Genomic DNA, 22,017 nt, shown 5'->3' on the forward strand with positions numbered 1-22,017 from the left:
GGCATTTTAATGGCTTGTCAGAGTAATGAAATATGGTTGGAGGCTACCTGGTGCAAACATTACGATAAATCCCTCTCACACAAGCCTACGCAGGGCTTAATGGTTATAAATCATCACTTTGGGGAGAGAAAAATGACAGCTATTAAAATAATGAATGGGATGATTAATTTTTCACATTAAAGATTAAAAGCTATGAGAGGTATCATCAGATATTTGAGCCGCTGTAAACGTTTGAAAGTGAGAGCTTATTTTCCGCACTTTATGACGCCCTCCGTTTCTTCACTGTCATCCAAGTTTCTGCCCCTTTTTTATTTTTTTTTCTCCTCTCTTTCCCTTTTCTCTGTGTGCTGGCTGGGTGCGCCCGCCGACACAGGCATTCCTTACACCTAATTTGTGCTCTTGTAAAAGTGCTCTGAGGAAAAGCCTTGAAGAACACTCATTGCTTGAGGCAGTACAGGACCCTCTCAGCCTCTCTGCAGGGGCTCCTCAAGGCTCTCACCGACATTATTTCATACCTCTAAAGCTGTCATACCTATAGCCTTTCAGAAGAAGAATAAGAAGAGCCGGCCAGAGGTAGTTTGCTCTGTTTTTTGGGCTTTTTTCTTTTTGGCTGCACATGTCTGTTTCCCCAGCTACATCTGTTCTGTTGGTAGCGGGAGCTGATTAGTCAACTTTCCGCTTCAAAATGCATGTCGAACAAAGACAGTATATAATAACACATGCTCACTGAGCTGGCATAAATCCCCATGTATAGACAAACCATGACAAGCTTTCTCTCTTCGTCAGATGGCTCCCAGGAGAAGGTGTGTTATTGCACATAGATTCCTAATTCAGCCTTCACTTCCAGGGGACTCGCCGTGTTGTTCAGACATATATCACCCAAACTGCAAGGCGAAAGATTAGAGGGGAGAAGCATAATTAGAACATTAATAACCATACATGTTAGGGAACATAAGTAATTGAGTTTTTTTATGATGAATGGGAATGTAAACAAAAGGCAGGAGAGTGAGAGGTTCAATTAGATATTCCAAGCAGAGCTCTGTCTCAGCAGAGACGTGAATGTAGGCTTCTCCCACTGTTGCCCAATTATTTCTGTGTTCCCAGGCAATGATAGTATTGCTTGTCCATCTGCAGCCTTCAAAGGGATATTCAAATCGTCTCATTGAAGCAACGGCTCCATTTGTTGGCAGAGAATAAATTGTTGGCTGGAAAATTTTTTATCCGCTCAGAGCAAAGCCAGGTATTTGTGCAGCTAAAGTTATTTACAAAGTGGTGGGAAATTTAAACGACTCCTCTGGCGTTTCCGCATGCCGTTTTTTTTTTTTTTTTCCTCTTTGATTCCTGCCGTTTTTGTGTGTATGTGTGTGTGTTTGCTGTTTTCATTTCACATGCTGTCACTGGAGACGCTCGTGATGGCCGCCCACACCTCCTTCATGTTCTTCCAGCTCTTTTTTTTTTTTTTTGCCATCTGCTAATGATCCAGGGACACCAAATAAAGGGCCACTGAAACAAAATGGCCACCTTAGCTGCCCACTTATATCTCAACCCTCCCCTCTTCGAATCAATTCTGACATTTCATTCTGCCCTTATAGAAGGTAATGGTGCATTCAGAGGTTGTTACCGATAATGTTGAAATGGTATTGCTTGGTTTCATTGGATAGACGTACTGTAACCTCTGCTGTAGGATGGCTCCAGCTCCTCTCCTTCTCTTCACTCTACCTTCTATCTTGTTGTTTTCCCTCTCAGACTGAGACGTTGGTATTTACCGGCTCAAACATCTCTTTTGGCACAAGTGGGAGCAGCGTTTTTCATTTTCTGTTAACAAGTAACCAACCAGTGTTTGTATTTTCCTCCCACTCTTGTGTTCACACAACATGAAGTGAAAACACCCTTTTAAGTCAGCTAGTCAATATGCTGTTTCTAATATATTATTTACTGCCTATGGGCTGTATATCAGAATGCACTAAACAACTGTTTTGGTTTTGCAGTCATAATCATGTAGAGAAAAATCACAGAGCCAGATGTCTGGCCCTCGTTTTACAGCATTTATGTTTTCCTCTGAGTTTATGTAAAATTCATCCTTCCCTGTTTTATTTATTCCCCCGTTTTCACAGACTCAACAATTAGTCAATTCCCAATCAACAAGAGAAAAGAAATTGCTTTTAATTACTTTTGATAAATGACAAATTGTGTTGGCATGGCTCCCTGCAAATGCTTAATCAGGTGCGGGGCGGGGTAGGGAGGCGGGTACCAGGAGAAGGGATTTCTGCTGGGATGAAATCAATGCGCTTTCTCCGCGGTTCACCGGCTGGGCTTCTGGGCAACAGCCAACCTGAAGCCTGCGAAGATACACCAGTCAGCAGAAAACCACCCGCTGCATGAGAACAGCCACACACTGAGGCATAAACATGCTGTAATGCTTAAAGGTGTGTGCTGTGTAACAGCCACATATGTGGGTTGTAACGTTCGCTCACAAAATTAAACACATACATGTTGGTCATCTGTCGTTGCAGTGAGATGGTCAGGTCTCCTATCACTTCAGGGTTTACTGTCGCTGTGTCACAGAGTAGATTCAGTGTTGGTTAGCCTGTTAGCCTGTTAGCCTGTTAGATTCCTGCTGCCTGTGAACTTGGGACAGATTCTCTACACAACATTTTAGTGCCTGTTAATGTTGACAATCAAATAAGATCATTTCTGAAAACGCTGAGCTATCAGAATTAATGTACAAATTCTCTATCTCAAAGTTGTATTTGAGTAAACATGCTTAGCATTTTCTGCTACCGTAAATAATTGAAGTTGTTATTTTATCGACTGTATAACTAACATGCACTTCACCTCTTTCTGCTGCAGACAGTTCTAACATCAGCTTTTTTGTTTGTTTGTTTGTTACCTTGCTGCAGGGTTCATCAGCACCTGTGGCAGCAGCAGCGAGTCGAGTGACCCAGCTTCAGCCCGACCGGCTTTACCTGTACATGGAGACCCCCAGCTGGGCAGGTCAGTCTCTGAACAAACCCCTGGTGTCTGTGTGCTGTTCGCCGTAGCTCCTGTCTGTCTGTCTGTCTGTCTGTCTGTGTCTGAACTCCTACTTCAGGTATGTTTTCTTCTGACTGAGCCACGGTGGAAAAGTTTATTTTAGGTTCACTCTGTCTGAACTAAAGCTTGGAATTAAAATGTCTGATTTCCAGTTGAGTATCAGCTTAGCCCACATGCTATGGTATACTTTAGTGTCTCCCCGTTTCCAAATTTCCCAAACCTCATCAACAAATACTATCATCAGGTACTGATATAAAATGAACATCTGTGACTGTATGACCTATTTTCTTTTTACTCCTTCACTTAAAAGACAATTTTGGTGTATCATCTGTGAGAACTAATATTTCCGGAGCAGCCAACAACAACATTTTCCAGTTTCAACATCTGAAAAATATTGTAGTGTAGAAGACGACTGTCAATCAGCTGTAGTACAGCCTGAACCAAAGTAATTTATTTATGAAATACAGTAATCCAGTGCTGACTTTTAGATTCTGAACATGATGAACATGTCTGTGCTTTTTGTATCTTCTCCAGTGTTCATACACGTTACCACCAAGTTCAAATATTTGCTGAATATCAGTCCTGACTATGATTCGTACTGTCTGTCCAGTATCTATAACTATCATTTCTTTTCTATTCATAAATCTTCCCAGATTTATCCATATTACAGATTCTTATTAGATTTTTCTGTCAAGTTTAAGCACAAAAACATCTTAATCAGGATTAGACAAATACGACCACCATCCCAGCGTCTTGACACCCAGCAGTCAGATTTTCACATGGCTGCTCAAAGTCTTCCTCAGTTACATGTCAATATTTTTGAGTTGCTTTCTGTAGATGTTTTGAATCCCTTCTTCACTCTAACGCTCGGTTCTTTCATTTGGAAGTGTGACTGGCATTTTCAGTGTGATTATTTGAGCGGTCCTGTTCTCACCTGGCCTCACGCAAGAAACCAAACGCTCCAGAGTTTGAAGAAACGGCTTCACACCCTCTCGCCATGGATGTGCCCTGACTGTAATAAAGCCTGTATGTATGCACGCCTTACTCTCCCCTATCCGGCCATATTGTGCTAATGTGTGCTGGTTAAGTAGCGGAAGACTAGAGAAAGACTCTTATCCATATGCCTGAGAGCCCAGAAGCCGGCGTGATCTCTCCCCAGATGGAGCCCTCTGCCTCCCCACCCGTCCTCCACGGAGCTATATAGCAGGTGGCAGTGAGGATCAATGGGCCTCCGCCATTACCTCCTCTCCACTTCACATCTCCAGCCTCATCTCCAGGGGGGGCCCGCGGGGCACGCAGCGCGTCTCGCTGCAGCACACCGGGAGAAATAGGGACGTTTTCCATTAGTCTAATTGCTCAGTTATAGTTCTATATTATTGCCATGATCACCACTGTGGCTTGGTAATGATGGACCTCCCGTGCCCCCACGTATAGCTGGTGGGTGTTATGTCTCCCTCGTCACCGCCCATTGAAACTCCAGTTGCAGTGGGTGTAGGAGGAGAGAACGAACTTAACACAGAGAAGAAAACAGGAAGATAAACAACTAAAAAGACAAAAAAAAAACAACGAGAGAGAGAGAGAGAGAGAGAGAGAAAGTGCTCTTCAAATGTTTTGATGTAAGAGTTTAATCAAATAGCCTCAGCTATTTACATTCTCAACAGGTGCAGCGTTTGGCTGATTTATGGAATAAACACTGGAGTTCTAGTGCTTGTTCATTTGCCTCTGCTAAAAACTGGCAATATGGGGCTAATTTGCAATAATTTGCTGCTGCTGTGGCCACTGGTTAAGAATGTTTATATAATCATGATATAATAAGAAAAATGAAAATGAGTTTTTCATGCGGTTCAGGCCCTGTCAAACACAGCTCACGGACTCGCTAAATGATAATTACATTCCTCAAGCACAGTATTACATTTTACCCTCGTACATGGACTTTGTTCACGGTAAATGGGGGGAGTATTATTTTCATTTTAAGGCGATATGACCCAGTATTATTCCCCACATCTGAGCTCCCTCGGTACAGTAGAAGGTTTCCCCCCCATCAGCGATTACACGAGAAGTCTTCCATCAGTCAGCAGATGAGGTGAGGATTATAATGAATTCATTTACCCTCAAAGACTCTGCCTTTCTTCTTTCTGTTTAGAATATCCCATTTGCATACCATAGTCTCTCATGATCGAGACATTGAAAAAGCGTTAGTTTCTGCTGCTGTGGACTAATCGCTGCTGAATATTTCACGGCTGACCTGTAGCTCTCCCTACAGGTCAGCACATAAAAGCTGCTTCCTGTTTTGGATTTCATCTCGTACAGTAGGATTGTTACTGATTATTTCGCTTTTTATTCCTCCTAAGGAGAAAATCCTTGGCCGTCATTCCTGTTTTTTTATCTGTTTAATTTTTTTCTTTCTTTCTTTCTTTTTTTTTTTTTTTTTTTTTTACAGGTGTGGGTATTGATCTTTGCCTTTGCTCCAGGGTAGTGTGTTCACTTAAAAGGCCCACTGATGTAGCAGAGCTTATTAAACAAATAGGCCCGAGAACAAGGCCACAATCTCTTTGAATCATGGAGGAGGTTGCCTGTCTTAAAGCACCGCGGTATCAAATATGAAACGCTCTGCTAACAAGGTGTGTAATCTATTTTAATCAGATCATATTTTATGAAACAAGGAGAAGGTTGAACTTAAGTAAGAGAGAAAGATGGAGATTCTGAGGAGGGGGGGTTGGGGATTGTATTTTGAAATTGGATGTGACGGCCGGGGACCATGACTTGATTTTACATGCATGGCTTTATAATGAAGCAACGCCAAATGGTCAGTTATGGTTAACTTTAGGGGGAGCTGGAGCTTTGCTATAATGGGAGGCTAATCCAGGGCCCATAACGCCTTGACAGGCTGCAGAGTAGAGCTGGAATATGGAGAAGGATGTACGTTAGAGGCTCTGGGGCTCAAGCAAAGGTCTGTATTTGTCTGCAAATTACCAGGTTGCTTGAGGATATAACAGGGTCAACAGCAGCGCAGTGTATTTTCCTGAGCGTACACAGACAGTGTCACAGACATAAATGCAATACAGAAACACACTCACTCAGACGGAGAGACTCGCTAACTTGCTCAAATCAAGTGTCGCACAGGAGTGACTTCATGTTGTCATCGCAATTCAGGCCATGATCCTTTTTATATATCTTTACACTGGCTGAGTTCATAGGCAAGTGTTTTCAATCACAGTTTTTTTTCTCCTCTTGCGCCATAAATTGTTTCAGATCCTGTGACACTACACTTGGTTATGAATATATGAATATATATACACTCTGAAGACCTTAGGAAGCACCACTAGTCAGACAGGGTAATGGATAGAGAGATATTATATACTGCTCTGGGAAGTACCACTTGTTATCAAAGCTTTGCCTGGATTTTAATGATCCTAAGAAAACATCGAACACCAAACGTCTGCCTATAACACTAAAAAGCACATTCAATTTGAGTTTTAAACTGAAGTTGATAGTGTAGTACAGTTTCTCTTCCTTCTGGAAAAATAAAATCCTCTGCAGTTATGGTAAATAATCAGAGAGAGATATTATATACTGCTCTGGAGAGCTTCACTTGTAAGAAAATCTTTGCCTGGATTTCAGTGATAACAACACGTAATGGAAACTCTGTCTGCCTACGATGCAAAAAAACATGTTAAATGTTTGTATTTTAAAATTAAACTTGACAGTATAATATAGTTCATGCTCTTCCTCAAAAAAAAAAAAGATCCCATGCTGTTGTGGTAAATGCAGCACATATTAATAGATATCTATTAATAGATGATATTATTCACTGCTCTGGGAAACAACACTTGTTAGAGAAGCTTCCTGTGAACGAGGCCAGAGAAACTCCCCAGATATTAGTCACTGTAACAGCACTAAAACATTTAATAACAAAAATGTTAAAGCATTGAAGATCGACAAGTGCCATATAGTAGAGAACCTTTTCTTTGTATTGTGTTAATACTGTGGCTTTATAAATTTTTGGGGCCTTGAGTGTGTTTTCAAGGCCCTTCTGCCACCACCAGAGGGGTGATGAGAAAAAAAGGGAGGAGGAGGAGGAGGAGCAGAGCGAGGAAGAGGAGGGGTGCCTGCGTCTTTAAAAGCTAGATGGAGTGAGGGAGTGGGGCGGACGGGTGGCTGGCAGGATTGTGCTGACGGCAGGGCTTTGGTTCAGAGCATGCCCATTAGAGGGAGCCATAAATCCTGGGCTCTCTGGGCCGGGCTGTGTCAGCAGTCCACTGAATGAATTGATTTTAAACGCCACTGAAAAAAAGAGAAAGTGCAAGAGAGAGAGAGAGAGAGAGGGAGAGAGAGTGACTATTTAATTCACCCTCCGCCAGAAGCCCACACCCCGTTCCACCCCGCTTCTCAATTCAGGACTGTCGTTGAAAAGGGGGAGGAGAGAAGTCTAGAAACACTGAAACTGTCACCAGCAACAAGCCCAGGGCTACACGGCCCCCACGCGTTTGATTTAAACAGGAGGGAAACACACAAACCAAATACATAATCTCAAATTCCATACAGCATTTGTTCTCTCCCACCCCTCTAATTTTTCCTCTCAGCCCTCTCCTTTTATATCTCCACAAGAGAAATGAGACATATCGTAAAAAAAGAGAGAGAGAGAGGAAAAAAAAAAGGCGCCGCTGCATTTGAAATTCAAATGTGTTGGATTTTGAAATTGATGTATGTGTTTATTCATTTACGAGCAGCATCCATGTGTGCATGCATTTATATATTATCAGCAGCAATGAAACGCTGCACAGAAGGCTCGCAGCCCATCTTTCTCCCTCGTGTGCCCCCTCGTCTTTGTTTCTTCCTCGAGCCGCCGCTGCAGTGTTATGTTCGGCATCACAAAAAATATGTCTGCAAATAGACACACAGTAAATTGTGCATGAGGACCAGTCTGAGTCGGTCATATTTATGTAAACACATTTAGTATCTGTACCAACTTTGTGTTTGTCACACTTTATACCCACGCCTTAACACCTCTCTGTGTACATACCTGTTGGAGTGTCCTCAGACGTTGTGATTGTGGTGGTGGAGTGTGAGTGTTGTGCTGCATTTGCACAGCAACTGTAGGGAGCAGTGTTACACGACTCTGTGAGGCCGGGCTGAGGACGCCTACCCCCATTACCTGCAGTGCAACTGGAGTACAGGGAGAGAGGGGAGGGTACGATCATAAGTATGAAAATCAGTCATAGAATAACTGCAGTATACGTTAGCTGAACCCTGTAACACCCAGGGCCGTCTAAAGAGGTTACAGCATCTTTAAGGTGTAGCCTGTCATACATTACACCTGGATTATTGAAAATAACCACAGTCTGTATCAGTGTCACCTTTAACGTGGAGTGCTAGCTAACTTAAAACTTAAAGCTGCATTATTATTTTTTCCTTTTTTTGCCATTAGGGGGCAGAAAAGAACAAGCTGACTTCACATAGCAAACACTTGCCTATTTAGACATCTGGAAGACAACAGATCAGCGTTGTCATTCTGGTGGAGTCTTGCTGATATCCACCAGATATATCTTGATGAGAGCACTCACAACCAAAACAATGAGCTAAAAGGAGATAACATTTGCAGAGATGCAGAATTTTCTGTGGGTTTATCACTGTGAGCGGCCTCTTTCACTTCATACAGGACAATTAAAACCATAGCTCATACTAGTATATTGATAAATGGAGCTTTAAATAGCTATTTCTGTTAGTTTATTTAGTTTATTTACTCCATAAATGGAGTTACTTTGCCATCCGTCGTTTGGAGGCCAGATTTTGTGCAGTGGATAAACAATATTCCTGAACTGTTGGGACTGAGAGAGGTTTGGTTGTTGGTGTTGATAGTAGCGAGGGGAGGTAGGAGGGAGACGGGGTGGGGTGGTGGGGGGGCATCGTCCTCTCTGGCTCATTACGCTGTTTAAAGAGCCGGCGCCGCCGAATCACCTGCCCAGCTCCACGCTTCAAACAAGCTCAGCCACCAGGGATCATACATCAACTTCTCCATCAGTCCCCACGGCTTCACTTTTTCACTATTCACCTCCCAACACACGACTCTCACACACAACCCACACAGCAAATGTGGAAAACCGATGGCATCGCTTGTTGAATACTGATGTCACGCCTGCTACAAAAAGAATAATAAATTAGTAACAAACCAGCCTTATGTTGTTATGTATGCGATCATGAATTTAATTGAACATTTCCAGTGGACTCGCAGCATCCCAGGCCTAGTTTGTGGCCTCAACATTCTTAATGCATGGCTCTTGCATGTAAAAAGTACACTTTTTCATGCCTAATTACCCATGGGCTAAGGCATGAAGAGGACTCGCTGCGTATTACTACAAAGATTGCGAGGATATTTCACTTTGAAAAATGGCAAAGCACACAGGACTAAGGGCTTGATTACAAGGAGTGGGGCACACAGCCTCTACATCTTCCTTCCCTCATTTCAATTATGGCTGACTGGAGGCACGGCGCTGCCACCGTCCTCAAATAAAACTAAAATATGATAAAGCTGAAATATCAGGCCCGGGACTGCTCCCAGCCTCGAGCCATGTAAGCCGCAGATACTCGGCACGTAATTACAACATTTGCCAATATTTTTTTGACGGGAGGTTCAACATGGATATGAGTGAAGGGGGGGGGGGCGTGAAGAGCGTTCATGACACATGATAAAAAGCACATTTCATTTCGCCTTCCCTATGGATAACAGGAGACATGCCTGCATAGAACTGCCACAGCTCTCCCCTATGTGAAAGTGTAAGATAGCGGTGTTATTTTTACGTTGCAAGATCATTACTCATGTGTAAGATGTTTGAGCTAAGAGAGAGGATCCACTGTCATAACAGAGGACGGCGAGCATGCGAAGCGCCAAAAAGAGCATGTCTTTTCCAGTTATATGTTCCATGAAGAAAAGGTATTCTTGTGTTTGAAAGAAAACCCTGTGGAATGGCACCTCAACAACCCAGACAGCTGCAGGCAAATATTTATTTTATTTTTTTAATAGAGGACAGAGGAGTGTGCTACAAAGCATATTCTTTATTCCACTCATGTTTGCCCTTTTAAACGCTGCCCTCCACGACCCCCTACAGATGGAGGCGATGTGTAACGTGGCTGCTTTCTCACCGTGACGCCCCCAACAAGGTGGATCTCCTCTGGTGCCCAGATCCCTCAGTGTCCTCTCAGCACCCCGGGCAGCCGTGCTCAGGCCTCTTTTTACGTCAGTGTTAATAAAAGTCCAGCATGCTCACCGCGCCGCCGGTGCCACGCGGGGTCAACGCTCCGCAGATCCAGGCTTCCAGAGGAAATCCCCGTGATGTGCAGAGACTCCTGCTACACTGAGAGCATGAGAACGAATGCAAATTGACAGAGGATTTGCAATGAATGTAATCTATCTTAGCACATTTTAAATTTAACCGTTAATTGCTTTGAGAATAGCCCCAGTTCAGGCTCTGGTTTTTGTCAAGCTACAGCTTATAACAAACAGTTTTGCAATTAAATTTAGCAAAAAACACATATGTTTATGAGACGTGTGATTTGGGACCTGACATGTCAACTCTCAGCAGAGTCGTTTCAGTGTTATCTCTTTATAAATCCTCTCTTATGACTGTGAGGAGCTCCAAATGAACAGCACCAGTGTGGCCCTTAAACAGAAGTGTTAGTTAGTTTTCAGCGGTTTCTTTTTTGGAAATATTGATTAAAATTAAAGGAGAAAAAAAGCATTTGAAGTTATGCTATGCTTCTTTCAAAGGCAGCGAACTGATGTATATTTTTCAGAAGTACAAATACATTTTTGAAGTATATTATTCATTATTTTGTAGATTGAAAGGTGTAATATATTATTCTGTAGATCAGATCTTGCTCATCAAATGTGAAAAACAACTGAAGCCTTCTCCTCTTCCTCTGGCAAGATTTACTGGACTCAGTCACTGGAGCTCTTCAGATGAAGAATCTCAGGCTCCATGTGTTGTTTTTTCATGTTGTTGTTTTTTCCCTCCTCTCAGACCGTTGAAGTAGCTCCAGCACCTGCTTTTCAAAGTGAAGGAGGAAATGTTTTGCAGAGGGAAGAGCCTCTGCAGCAAAAAATCAAGAAAGATTCCGCCCCCTTCACTCGTCACAGTGTGGGGGATTCAATCAAAAGTCTGCCCTGTGACCTGTTCTCCGAGAAACAAACAGCCAGCAGAGTCTCCGAAGACCAAAGCCATCAGAGGAGGGCGGCTTGTGTGTGAGCTAAATCGTGGCACCCTTCTGAAAGCTTCCATCATAGAAAAATTGTGAGTTGTCGCAGTGGAGAGTGACTAGCATGGCGGTACATTGATACATTGATGCAGTGAATGCCTTGGACAGTGCAGTAAAAGTGCTGAGGTTGAAATTAAGCTGTTATCTCTGGCATGTATCACTAGGGAGGCAAGAAGCAGTGGTGCAAAGGCAGCAGCCTGTTTGCTTTACTGTTATTGCCTCTGCACGTCCGTCCCCGTCTGACTCTCCTCATGTCCAGACATTTTAAATGCAACTCTAAGTTTGTTGATCTTTTCCTTTTTTAAAAAACATCAATCCCCTTAGTGCTGTTTTTTCTTTTATTCCATTAACAACGCTGCGTGCAGCATTTTAACACCAATAAAACATAACATCCTTATTTGTAGGAAATTGGTGTAATTACCAGAAATAAACGAGGCCATCGCTGAGAAAATTGGTGCCCTGATCCAGTCTGAATGCGTCATTTTACACTCTTTATTTTTTTTATTTTTATTCACCAAAAACATAATTTATTGGTGTTTATTTCAGATATTAGAAAACAGGTCAACATTGGATTCAAAAAATGCGAAAGTTGCAGTATTCTCGAAATCATAGTTTAACCATGTATTGTTTTTATTCATAGGGACTCTGCTGCATAATCAGCAGCTCATTAGTGTTTTGTCCCTCATTTTTATCTTCACCTTGTATTAATGAAAGCACATACTGTATAAGCTGTGCTGGTATTATGAGGACTTAATTTACTGTAGAGTGATTAGTGTCTTCTTGCAGCAGGAAACCAAACAAATTTTCATGGGGCTCATTAAATCATGTTAACATCAGTGTTCTCCTTTTATAAAATTTGTGGATATTTTGGTGAAACCTAGAATGGACGCGCCTCAACTGTTCACCACTGGGCTTGATTTCGTGGGAAGCAGAGAGAACGAGATCTTTTGATACAGACCTTTATTCCTAGTTTCCCACCTTCCTCCATGTTAGTCTCTTCACACTGTAAACCTGCTGGTGTCAGTGCACACAGAGAGCCCAGAACAGTCTGATTAATAAATGACTTTCTGCTAATTTCTCATCTTCACAAAGAAGAAGAGAAGAAAAACTTCCTCTAAAGAAGCAGGAAGTATTTGTGGCGCTAACTTTTAGAACCACTACCACAAACACTTTTAGTGGCATGAGCTAGAGGCTATAATGGTCTCATTTGTTTACAAGTGAGGTAAACAAATGCATCACAATTAATTTGACACTGATGTATTAATGTTCAAAATGCTGCACATAGCACCTTTAAAAACCTATTTCAATGCATATTATCATAAAGTAGACAGTGAGTAATATCCCTGAGGCACAACAATTGGTTGATGTGACAGAGCAAGATAATGACAAAAATCAACAGATTGGTCTTTAAAGATGGAGCAGAGATACCATCCTTCAACGTTCGGACCTCAGCGCTTTCAGATTTTCTGAAAACATGAAGGGCATTATGTTTTCTGGATCCCGAGATAAGTTTGCTTGTTAAAAGTTCAGGGCGCTCGTACGTCATATTTGTCTCCCTCCGGTGCAGTGAGTGAGGGGAACATAGGTGGAGGTGCTGGTTCTGTCATGCCGCGCTGACACCCCCATGAGTAATCTGGTGCATGATAAACAGAGGGTCGAGGTGTCACGAGAACACCTCAGCGACTGGCACAAGGGTAATTACTCTTCCTGCGTGGGTGCAACTCAAAATTTTTGAACCTTTTCTTTCTCCAATCATACTTGATGGATTGAGTGGAAGAGGGCGATCATCTGGTTCTTAGCAGGCTCACCGAGCGTGGTAGGCCTCTGTTGATTAATGATATCTGCTGCAAGTCACCAAAAGCGGAAATTAAGTATTTCTGTTTAAATGTAACATTTGTCTCCTTTGCTGGTGTTGAGAAAGGCATTTGTCAAAATCCCCCGGCTTTGGCGAAAGGTGGATTTCCTCTGGGAGCATGCTGGGAATTACTCCCTACTTTCACATTAATGGCATTCAGTGTTCCTATTTTATACCTTGAATCTACTTTTCACCCTTTCACCTTTACAACGTATTTTGAATATGGAATCGTTCACTTTTAAAAAGCCTCAGCTGTGTGACAGTCCAGGATTAAGTATGTTGCAGATTTTTCCAGAAAGACGAGGAATGACCTTGGCTGTATGAAAGGAAGTGATTCTTGATGGCGTTTCTGTCTGTGGCGGGCACATGGGAGGGGTTCTGGTGGTTTCACTGGTTGAGTTGGGTTACCGTTTGTGCTGATGGCAAAGCCCTGCCGCGCTGGAACAGAACAGACTCCAGCTCCTGAGGAGACTAATGGTTACAGAGCCTGGCCATCGTCCAGTGCTGCCCCAGCCACTGCCTCTCCCGTCGCTGGGATATCATTACCTCCAATGTGTTACATCAGACTCGCTTGGTCAGGCTCTGAAACAGTCAATACTCCACAATTTAGAAAATCAGCCAAGTTTGCAGAAACAAAGAGGCAATATCGGAAATAAAGACGGATATATAATCTGACGCCAGGCATTTTTTCATGCTGGGTGAATTATTTGTTGTCCGGAAGGTGGGGACGTGGAAGGGGTAGAGGGGAAGGAGGGAAGGAGCCAGGGATCTGTCAGGGGTTAGAGGAGGTGGTCAAACGGCCTGAATAAACGTGCAAATCACAGCGCCCAACCACTGACCCTCCCCGTCTCATACAAGCAGCCTCTACTTTTTCCATCAATGGAAATCTAATTGCTTGAAAAGCGATCAATGGAAACTAAATTGGTTTTGTGTGGAAGCGCGCATGGAATAAGCTCTGAGCTGTTTTAATGTGTGTTGGTTTTGCATCTTAAATCACGGTAATATTTGGAGCGGGCCTCCGCTCTCTGGAGGGGGTAAACTTTGGTAGTGTCGAGACACCGGGGAGGAGGCACTCAATCAAGCTCCTAATAAAAATCACAGGCTTAATTGTTTTTCCAAACTCATAAATCGTCCAGCTTAATGGGTTAATATTAAGACTTATACAGGGATGGTGGGGTGCTTGTTTCAGAGCGGCCGGGAGCTCCTCGTTGTGGAGCTGCGACCACTGATAACCCTCTAGTGATCTGATATGACTAATCCCCTCTAATCCTTAATACACTCCTTAACATGCTCCTAACTGACAGCAGTCGATATGGGTGCACTTCTCTGTCTTATCGCTGATCTCTTTGTCTTTGTACACTCTCTGAAGCGAAATTTGCTGTTCCGCTCATCCTTTTGACTGCGGATCACTGGCACATCTGCATAAGTGTCACACATTTTAGCTGTGAGTGGTTCTTGATAAGCGAAGGGTTGATCAGAGTTTTGAAATTGCACCGACTTGCAGGGGTTACCAAAGGGCTCGCAGAAAGTCAAGAGCATGGTGGTTGTGGTGGTAGTGGGTGGGGGGGTGTAAAGCCAGGCCCTCTTCTTCTACCGCAGTATCTGAAACTGCTGCTTTTTTTTTTTCTTTTTGTTTTTCTTCCTCGCTTGTCTCTCCCAGCGGACAGCTAGATGGACTGCACAGGAGTTTGGGATGTGGCTGGTGCCCGCCGATCGTGTAGCCTTACCCAGGAAAGAACGGTCCCAGCAGAGTAATTTATTGACAGCATTGAGATGTGTTTCTGGCCAGGTGCTTCTCTCAGCCATCCCTCAGGTGCTTATCTATCAGTTATCAGTGCAGACAGAGCACAGACCCAGGTTGTATTTCTGTCTGCTATTGTAATTACATTGTAATTGATCCGAGGGTGTGCTGGGCAGTGCCCGTGCAGTAACTTTGCAAGGGCTTTCCTTTCTTTTGTTATCTGGAGAAGTGCTACAGTATTGTTGTAAGCAAACCTTATAATGCGTTTTACAACCTGCTGCTGGAACCAAAATCTTCCCATAAAAGCAAAAAGCGGAAGATAAAAAAAGTGATTACACGGCAGGCAAAATAAAACTGAAATGACATTTGACCAGATATACATTTTTTATTGAAAGTCATAACACGGACATGCAAAAAAAAAGAAGCACATACTAAACAAATGTTGATTTGTTACCATATGCACATTTGTAATCATTTTAAAAAACCCCAGACAGACAGAAATGCTCACATGTCAATATCCGCTTTATTGGAATTAATGTTGATCCCGTAAATCCGAGAGCGTGTCTTTTCAGTATGTGTGCCGTCACTCTTGCAACAACAAACAGCACGGTTCGTGTATCATTCCAATCACGCATATTAACCAGCCCTCGCCACCCATCAATCTTCCCACCGCCATTTTGTAACTGATGCCGAAATGATGTTATAAATGATGTTTGAAAATATCCCCACGCCGCCCTGCATCAGCAGTCTGAAGGCCTATCAGATGTTCTCCACACACATCTGTGAGCTGTACTCACCTCCGGGAAATTAGCAATCAACCTTTTACCAGCCAACACCTGTATAAAGAACACAACATTTCCCCCCATCCAGCCTGCTCGTAATGTCAGGTCACACACCCGGCACGCCCGTTGTGTTGAAAACGTTATTGTTATGTTGATAGTAATTTCACATTGCTAATCACTGTCATGGTGTGTAATTTGCATGTCGGCTCCTTCTGTGTAATAACAGCCGCCTTAAAGCAGTGCTGAAACCATCTGAAACCAGCGTTCGCCCATGCTGTTGCAGCTCTTGAAGCTCTTGTGCAGTCTAATGTAAGTATGCACGCTCTCCCTCATGATCCCTCATTTATCATTTTGACACTGGCTACTTTTTTGAAGTGGAGAAAAATGTTGCAGTCAGCTCTTCCTTTGGTCTCGGAAAATATGTGCGAATGAGTGCGTGTGTGTGTTGCACGTGCGCGTTTTCAACTGCTTGTGGAAGATAGAGGAGAAGAATGTGTGTGTGTGTGTGTGTGTGCGCGTGTGCCTGTACATTATTGTGCTTTTTGTGTACATGCATCAGTATGATTAAGGAGCATGGGAACATGGCACTGGCTATTTACTGCTGATAAACCAGAGAGTGCATATGCTGTTGTGTTGCATCGCCATTTCTCGATTGCTTGTTATTCTCATTCTGATGCTCCATCTATCCTGCTTTATGTAAGACAAATCGTATCCTATTTTAAGAAGCTTGTTGACCTGATACAGAAGGAAAAAAAAAAGCTATTTCCAAACTGTTTTTTCTGTCATCGAGCACCATTTTAGCTCACTTAACTCTGTGTAACCGCCGCTGTCATTTAGCCACCTCTCAGTCCAATTATGACCTGGAGACACTGTTTAGCAGAACTCCTGACATTTACCTGAGCCTGGACTAATATTCCTGTTAAATTGCATCAATAGGTATCTGAATAGGTATCTGTATTGATTGCCATGGAATCGATTGCTGACATTATGATCCTTCTTACAGTGTGCTGGTGGAGAGCCTCTGATAAACAGTCTGATCCATCCAGCTGCACAGAGGGATAATGTTACTTTGCCTTTCTGTTGTGCGCATGTGTGTGTGTGAGTGTGTGTGTGTGTGTGTGTGAGTGTGTTGGAGTGTGTCATGGCAGGTTACAAATGAGTTTGTTTGTGTTCTGGCCGCAGAAACCTTTTATGCCCCGGGCTGTGTGTGTTGTGTGGGTGGGTCTTGGTGAATGTGATAGAGACTAAGGATCTATGTATGTGTGTGTGTGTGTGTGTGTGCGTGCCCAAATAGCTTTATATGAGTGGGATGGTTATGAGTTTGAGATGCCTTTTTAGTATTTTGCCTGTTGTTACCACTCTAAGCCATATAGTTTCCTGTCCACTCGGCTTCGATCCCCGTGCTCGCGCTTGAGGTCAAGCAGGTGACCTATTGGTAAAAGTGCCTTGCGTGCCAATAAATGCCTAGCAGTATTAATCACATAGGAGCCCTCACTCTGTGAAGAGGTCAATGCTTTAAAGGGCACCCAGAGAGCTGCCTAAGACTGAAATACAGCCAGGGCATCTTTCCGGTTGAATGTACCAAAAGTTTTATTAGTTCCCCCAATGAGGTCAGTGTGCCCTGTATAAATGAAATCTGTCGATATCCCATTATAGGCTTTTGGAACTCGATTGTGAGGCATCTGTCAGATGCATATTTCATTCTAAATTTAGTTAGCTGGCTGTAAGTAATGCATACATTACCACCAGCATATTTCCCAGTGTACACGGCTGCAGAACATCTGTTTTTCTATTAAGTGAGAGATGAAATATTAATCTGAAAGCAGATCTGGTGCGAGTCAATCACTGACAGACCGCAGTGACAGCTGCTGTGAAAGTAACACCAGCATGTCAGGTGTCTGCCTCGATACATCTGATCACGACATCAACACACACTGTAGCTCAGAGCCAAAACATGAACGGGTTCACCAGATCAAATGGACTGTTTTATTAACCGGGGTCGATCTAAGCTGGTAATTGGAGGGCGGTTACACTTAGAGAAATGTACTGTTTGGTCAAAAAAGGGAAGATGCACACATCCTGAAATTCACCTCAGTGCTGCACTTTAGCTATTAGCTGCTGCAAGTACAAACAGGGAGGCACTGAGCCATGATATTCAGGTAATAACTCATGTCTCACTGAATTGTAGAACGTTGGTTTCAGACAGAACGAGGGCCAAAATCAACTCGGATTACATGGCTGGATAATGGGAATGAGAGAGAAACAATGATGGCTGTAATTTTCAGTAAAGTTACTCATCTGCATTGGTTCAAAGTCATTCCCATGGACGACCGTCAATATAATGTCTACTCCATATTTTTCCATTCCTCAGTGTGCCTGTTGAGCATGCTGGGTGGTTAGAGATCAGACGTTTAGATAAGAGGCTCTCTAATGAAGTACGTCGCCTCATTTTGACATAAGAGTTAGTAAACTCATTAAGCCAGGGTCTATTTTTGTTCAGTACAAAGGAAAGTCCACTGACCCCTGGAAAGCATATGTGATAGATTTTACATTAATCACTAAATACATCATCCGCCCATCGAACGTATCAATCCACCCGATGAATTCATTGAACAAACAGGGATCCATACTATGCAATTATTGCCCTCTAAATGGGCCCTGTGAATACTTGAAAAGCTAACTGTAAGTCAATACCGCTCAAAGGCGAATGGTATTGACGCGTGGCATTTGAAGAATTTAGTATTTGGCTCGGTTGCCAGGTGACGGGCACTAGACCTTGGCTGGAGGCGGCTGTATTGAATGTTTCTCATCATCGAGACTTTAACAGAACATGGAGATTTCAGCGCTGCCTTGTTTATTTTTAAGATGATGTGAAATATGGCGATCTCAAACAATAAACAGCGTGTGCACTTTGCATTTCATCCCATCGTAACATTCATGTGGCGTTTTAGCACCATGTGACACCAGGATGTGTGCAGCAGGAAGACTGCTTTATCATGTTCTAATGTAAAAGGTGAATTAGTTTAGAGCACATTTTAAGAAATCTACACTTTGATTATTTACAGTAGCTTCAGTCTGATGTTATTAACTGGTAGAAACGTGAATTAGATGTTAGAAACAGCTGTTGGTGGTTGTTTGATTGTGATGGAGATGTTGTGTGTTTACAGTGTGGTGTGTAGAAACTTCCACCAAGGCTGCGTCTTTATTTTTCAAACTGAATCTGTATCTTCAAAATGTGTTGGTTTAACAGAACTGAATTATGAATGTGGGTTACATAACGACAAACAGTCATGAGATATGTGCACCAGACTGGACAAGCACTTAAAAAAATCTTGTCTAATGCTAAAAAATAACACCAAATTTAACTGAATGCCATTTTAATGAAGTGAAGACAAGAAAATGCTGCAGAGCATCTTACACCACATACACAGCTGCATGTTTCTAAAAATCCAGCTCTGAACTGCAGTTTGGTCATGCAGCATGCGTTTCCATTACCGTATGACCCATATGCTTTATCAGTGTCTTCTATTGTTATGAGGTACATGGCGGGGCTGCACTGTACGTCCATGCAGATTTCCCTTCAGGCCCGACTGTGCGCCGACACGAGCAGAACTGTCCTCCCTCTTGAGCTAAAGATGCTTGGACATTAGCATACACAGGTTGTCACTGGTAAATGAATGACAAGACTTTCATCTCCCCATGTGTCAGCCTCGCTTAGCGGTGACACGGTTCAATGTGCCCGCAAAGTGCCACTTTGGTAGCCCGTGGAACCAGCGCGCGATTGAAACTCTGCCTCGCAAAGATTACTTAATAAATAGAATAATTTCACCATCAATATTATCCCAGCTTTGTGACAATGTCAAAAGAGAGCGAGAAAATAACCAATCTCTATTTGTTATGAAAGTTTGCCATCCTCCCCGTGTTGTGTGCAGCCATTTAAACCATAATGGAAACTGGAGGTATGTTTTTGTACACAGAGGAAGAGTTGGGTTTTTGATTCCATGTGTTTTCGTTCCTCCGCTTCTGTATTTTGCAGTAAATTTCCTCTCTGCTGCGTTTTCCTCTCATCTGACTCATGACACTCTTGGTCACGGTGAGGTTTTATTATTTGGCGCATGCAGATGAACATATTTTTACAGGTTTATACTGACTCAAGACAGATACGGTCGGTGAACTCAATTACTCTACATAGTCTTAACCCTGCTAGTTAAAGGGATGTCAATTAGTTTTTGTTGGGAATATTTAATGCTCATTAAAAATTAAATGTGAGAAGGCTCACTTTGCAGAGAGAAAATTTAAAACATGAATATTTTATGAGACCTGTCTTGTCTGTCTTAATGACTGTGACTAGTTCTGCTAGCAGCTGCTCCAAATTTTTGCAAAGCCACTCGTGATCCAGTCCCAACACTTCTGACGTCCCGTCCTCAAAATGGATGACATCTTGATTCCCCGGTAATGAAATCATCACTGGGATATTGCAGACGGTTTTAATTCTGATTAAAAGTCATTTTTTAAAAAGATGACCTCAAACATCTCACTTCTCTCATCTCCGCTCTAATTCTTCATTTCCCCATTGCTCGGAGCTGAAGTCCTGAGTTGGCAAAATTCCGCTCGCGAATACGAGACGTTTATCAAATTTCTCCATTAATCTGATGTGCAGGCCTTGATTAAAATGCTACCCCACACAGACAACGCAGATGCTCAAAGTGCAGACTTATAGGAATATACAGATTGATACAGATGTGCTGCGCTCCTCTTCCTTGTTCGGACGCAGAGGGCGGCTGCGGTGGGAATCGATAAAGGGAATGCTCTGTGATCGGGGGAGTGGAGGGAGGGGTATCGGCTTTTGTCTTTAGTGTTTATCCTGACTCAGCACAAAGTCAAAAAGGCAGCATGTGACCGAAGGGAAGACTGATGTGCTGAATACCCCCTCCCCCTCCTCTTCCTCCTCCTCCTCCCTCCTCCCTCCTCCTGGTATCTGACGGTCAGGGATTCCACAGAGCGAGCAGAGATTGATTCTCTCCCCACCCAGAGATAGGGCTTGTTTTTCACATAGGGTGATATGAGACTTTCAGAGAGGGTCTGCTGATCGTTGGGGGGGGGGTATTGTGCAGGGGCGGTGGGATTGGTATTGGTGGAGATGACAGGATGGTGATGTGGGGATAGGCAGGGCTGATTGGAGTTGAGAAAGAAGTGAAAAAGTGAGACAGAGATGGAAAAGCAGAGGCCCGCTCTGAGAGACTGAAGGCACTGGCCCGCTGCCTCATCCCAACCATCCTGAGCCCAGAGACTCCACTCAGGCCGGCTGGTGTTTCTTCTGGACAAGTTGTCCTCCGGCATATAGATCCGCTGTCTTCTAATGCTGATTGATATTAATCAAATTGTCTTTGACTGACACAGCAGCCAGGAGGCACGATTTTTTAACCCAAAAGGCAATTTTCTAAAATGGGCCCGGGTTGAAGTCTGCAGACGTTGTTGCCGACTGCTCCTGCCAGGGCCACTGACCCCTGGATAGCACATGTAATGGATGAGTACATATGCCTTGTGCTGTCTCCCTCTCTCTCTGAGCGGAGGAGACATGAACTAATTAATTACGGGGGATGTTGGCCAGGCTGGACGCTGACACGATCGTTGTGGCTGTGTGGTTATTGACTACTCCGCAGAGGAAAGTTGCTCATTTAGCACAGTGTTGCGAGCCTGGGAGGTCACTGATCATTGTGGAAGGAGCATATGCTCTGTGTTTGTCTGTCTCTTGGCTTGTTTTTGCTCCTGTCACGTGCAATGTGTGTGTGCATGAGCATGTGTGTTTTCCACTGTATGAGGTACACATACACATATTCGCACTTGGCACGTGTTGTTGCAGTCGTATTATTTTGATTTGATAACTGACTGGAATAAATTGAAGCTGCTTATAATGGGCAGCTTTTATTTCTCCAAGCTCCAGAGTGGCTGTGGACATTCCAAGTACATGGCAAGTAGAGTAGATTAGAGGGTTATGCCCTTGAACATCTCTGGTTCTCTGTATTATTCTGAAAATATAGATTACAGACTTGGGGTCAGGGAGAGCACCACAGGAGACTATAGAAAACCACTGCAATCATCTCAGCCGGTCTCCAGCCCTGATTCACAGATGCTTTTGAAATTCTAATGTGTGCCAAGATGGATGTGGAAAAGTACTCAACTGCAGCTTAAAAACAGATAAATTATGATGGCCATCCCTTTACAAAACAGATTGCCTTAATGGCAGGGCCAAACTGTGTCAGAGCGTACGGTGTTTCAGCTTTAAATGGCGCACCTCGCGGACCCACCGCGGTGCTGCAGATCAACCTCGCTCTTTAGGGGGAGGAGATGCT

The 22,017-nt window shown here is 43.3% G+C and overlaps 1 protein-coding gene across 2 annotated transcripts in view; it reads left to right on the forward strand.

Moving 5' to 3' along the window:
* LOC108874404 (RNA binding protein fox-1 homolog 3) overlaps positions 1–22,017 on the forward strand; it is a 344,196-nt gene that overhangs the window by 167,727 nt on the left and 154,452 nt on the right. For both annotated transcript variants that reach the window (XM_051074169.1, XM_051074170.1), the window contains one exon: positions 2,901–2,994. In XM_051074169.1, the coding sequence (XP_050930126.1) occupies positions 2,973–2,994 (22 nt within the window). In that variant the 5' untranslated portion in view covers positions 2,901–2,972. The remainder of the gene's footprint in view (positions 1–2,900; positions 2,995–22,017) is intronic.

Source organism: Lates calcarifer, linkage group LG11, assembly GCF_001640805.2.
Source record: "Lates calcarifer isolate ASB-BC8 linkage group LG11, TLL_Latcal_v3, whole genome shotgun sequence".
In the NCBI taxonomy this organism is placed as follows: Eukaryota; Metazoa; Chordata; class Actinopteri; family Centropomidae; genus Lates; species Lates calcarifer.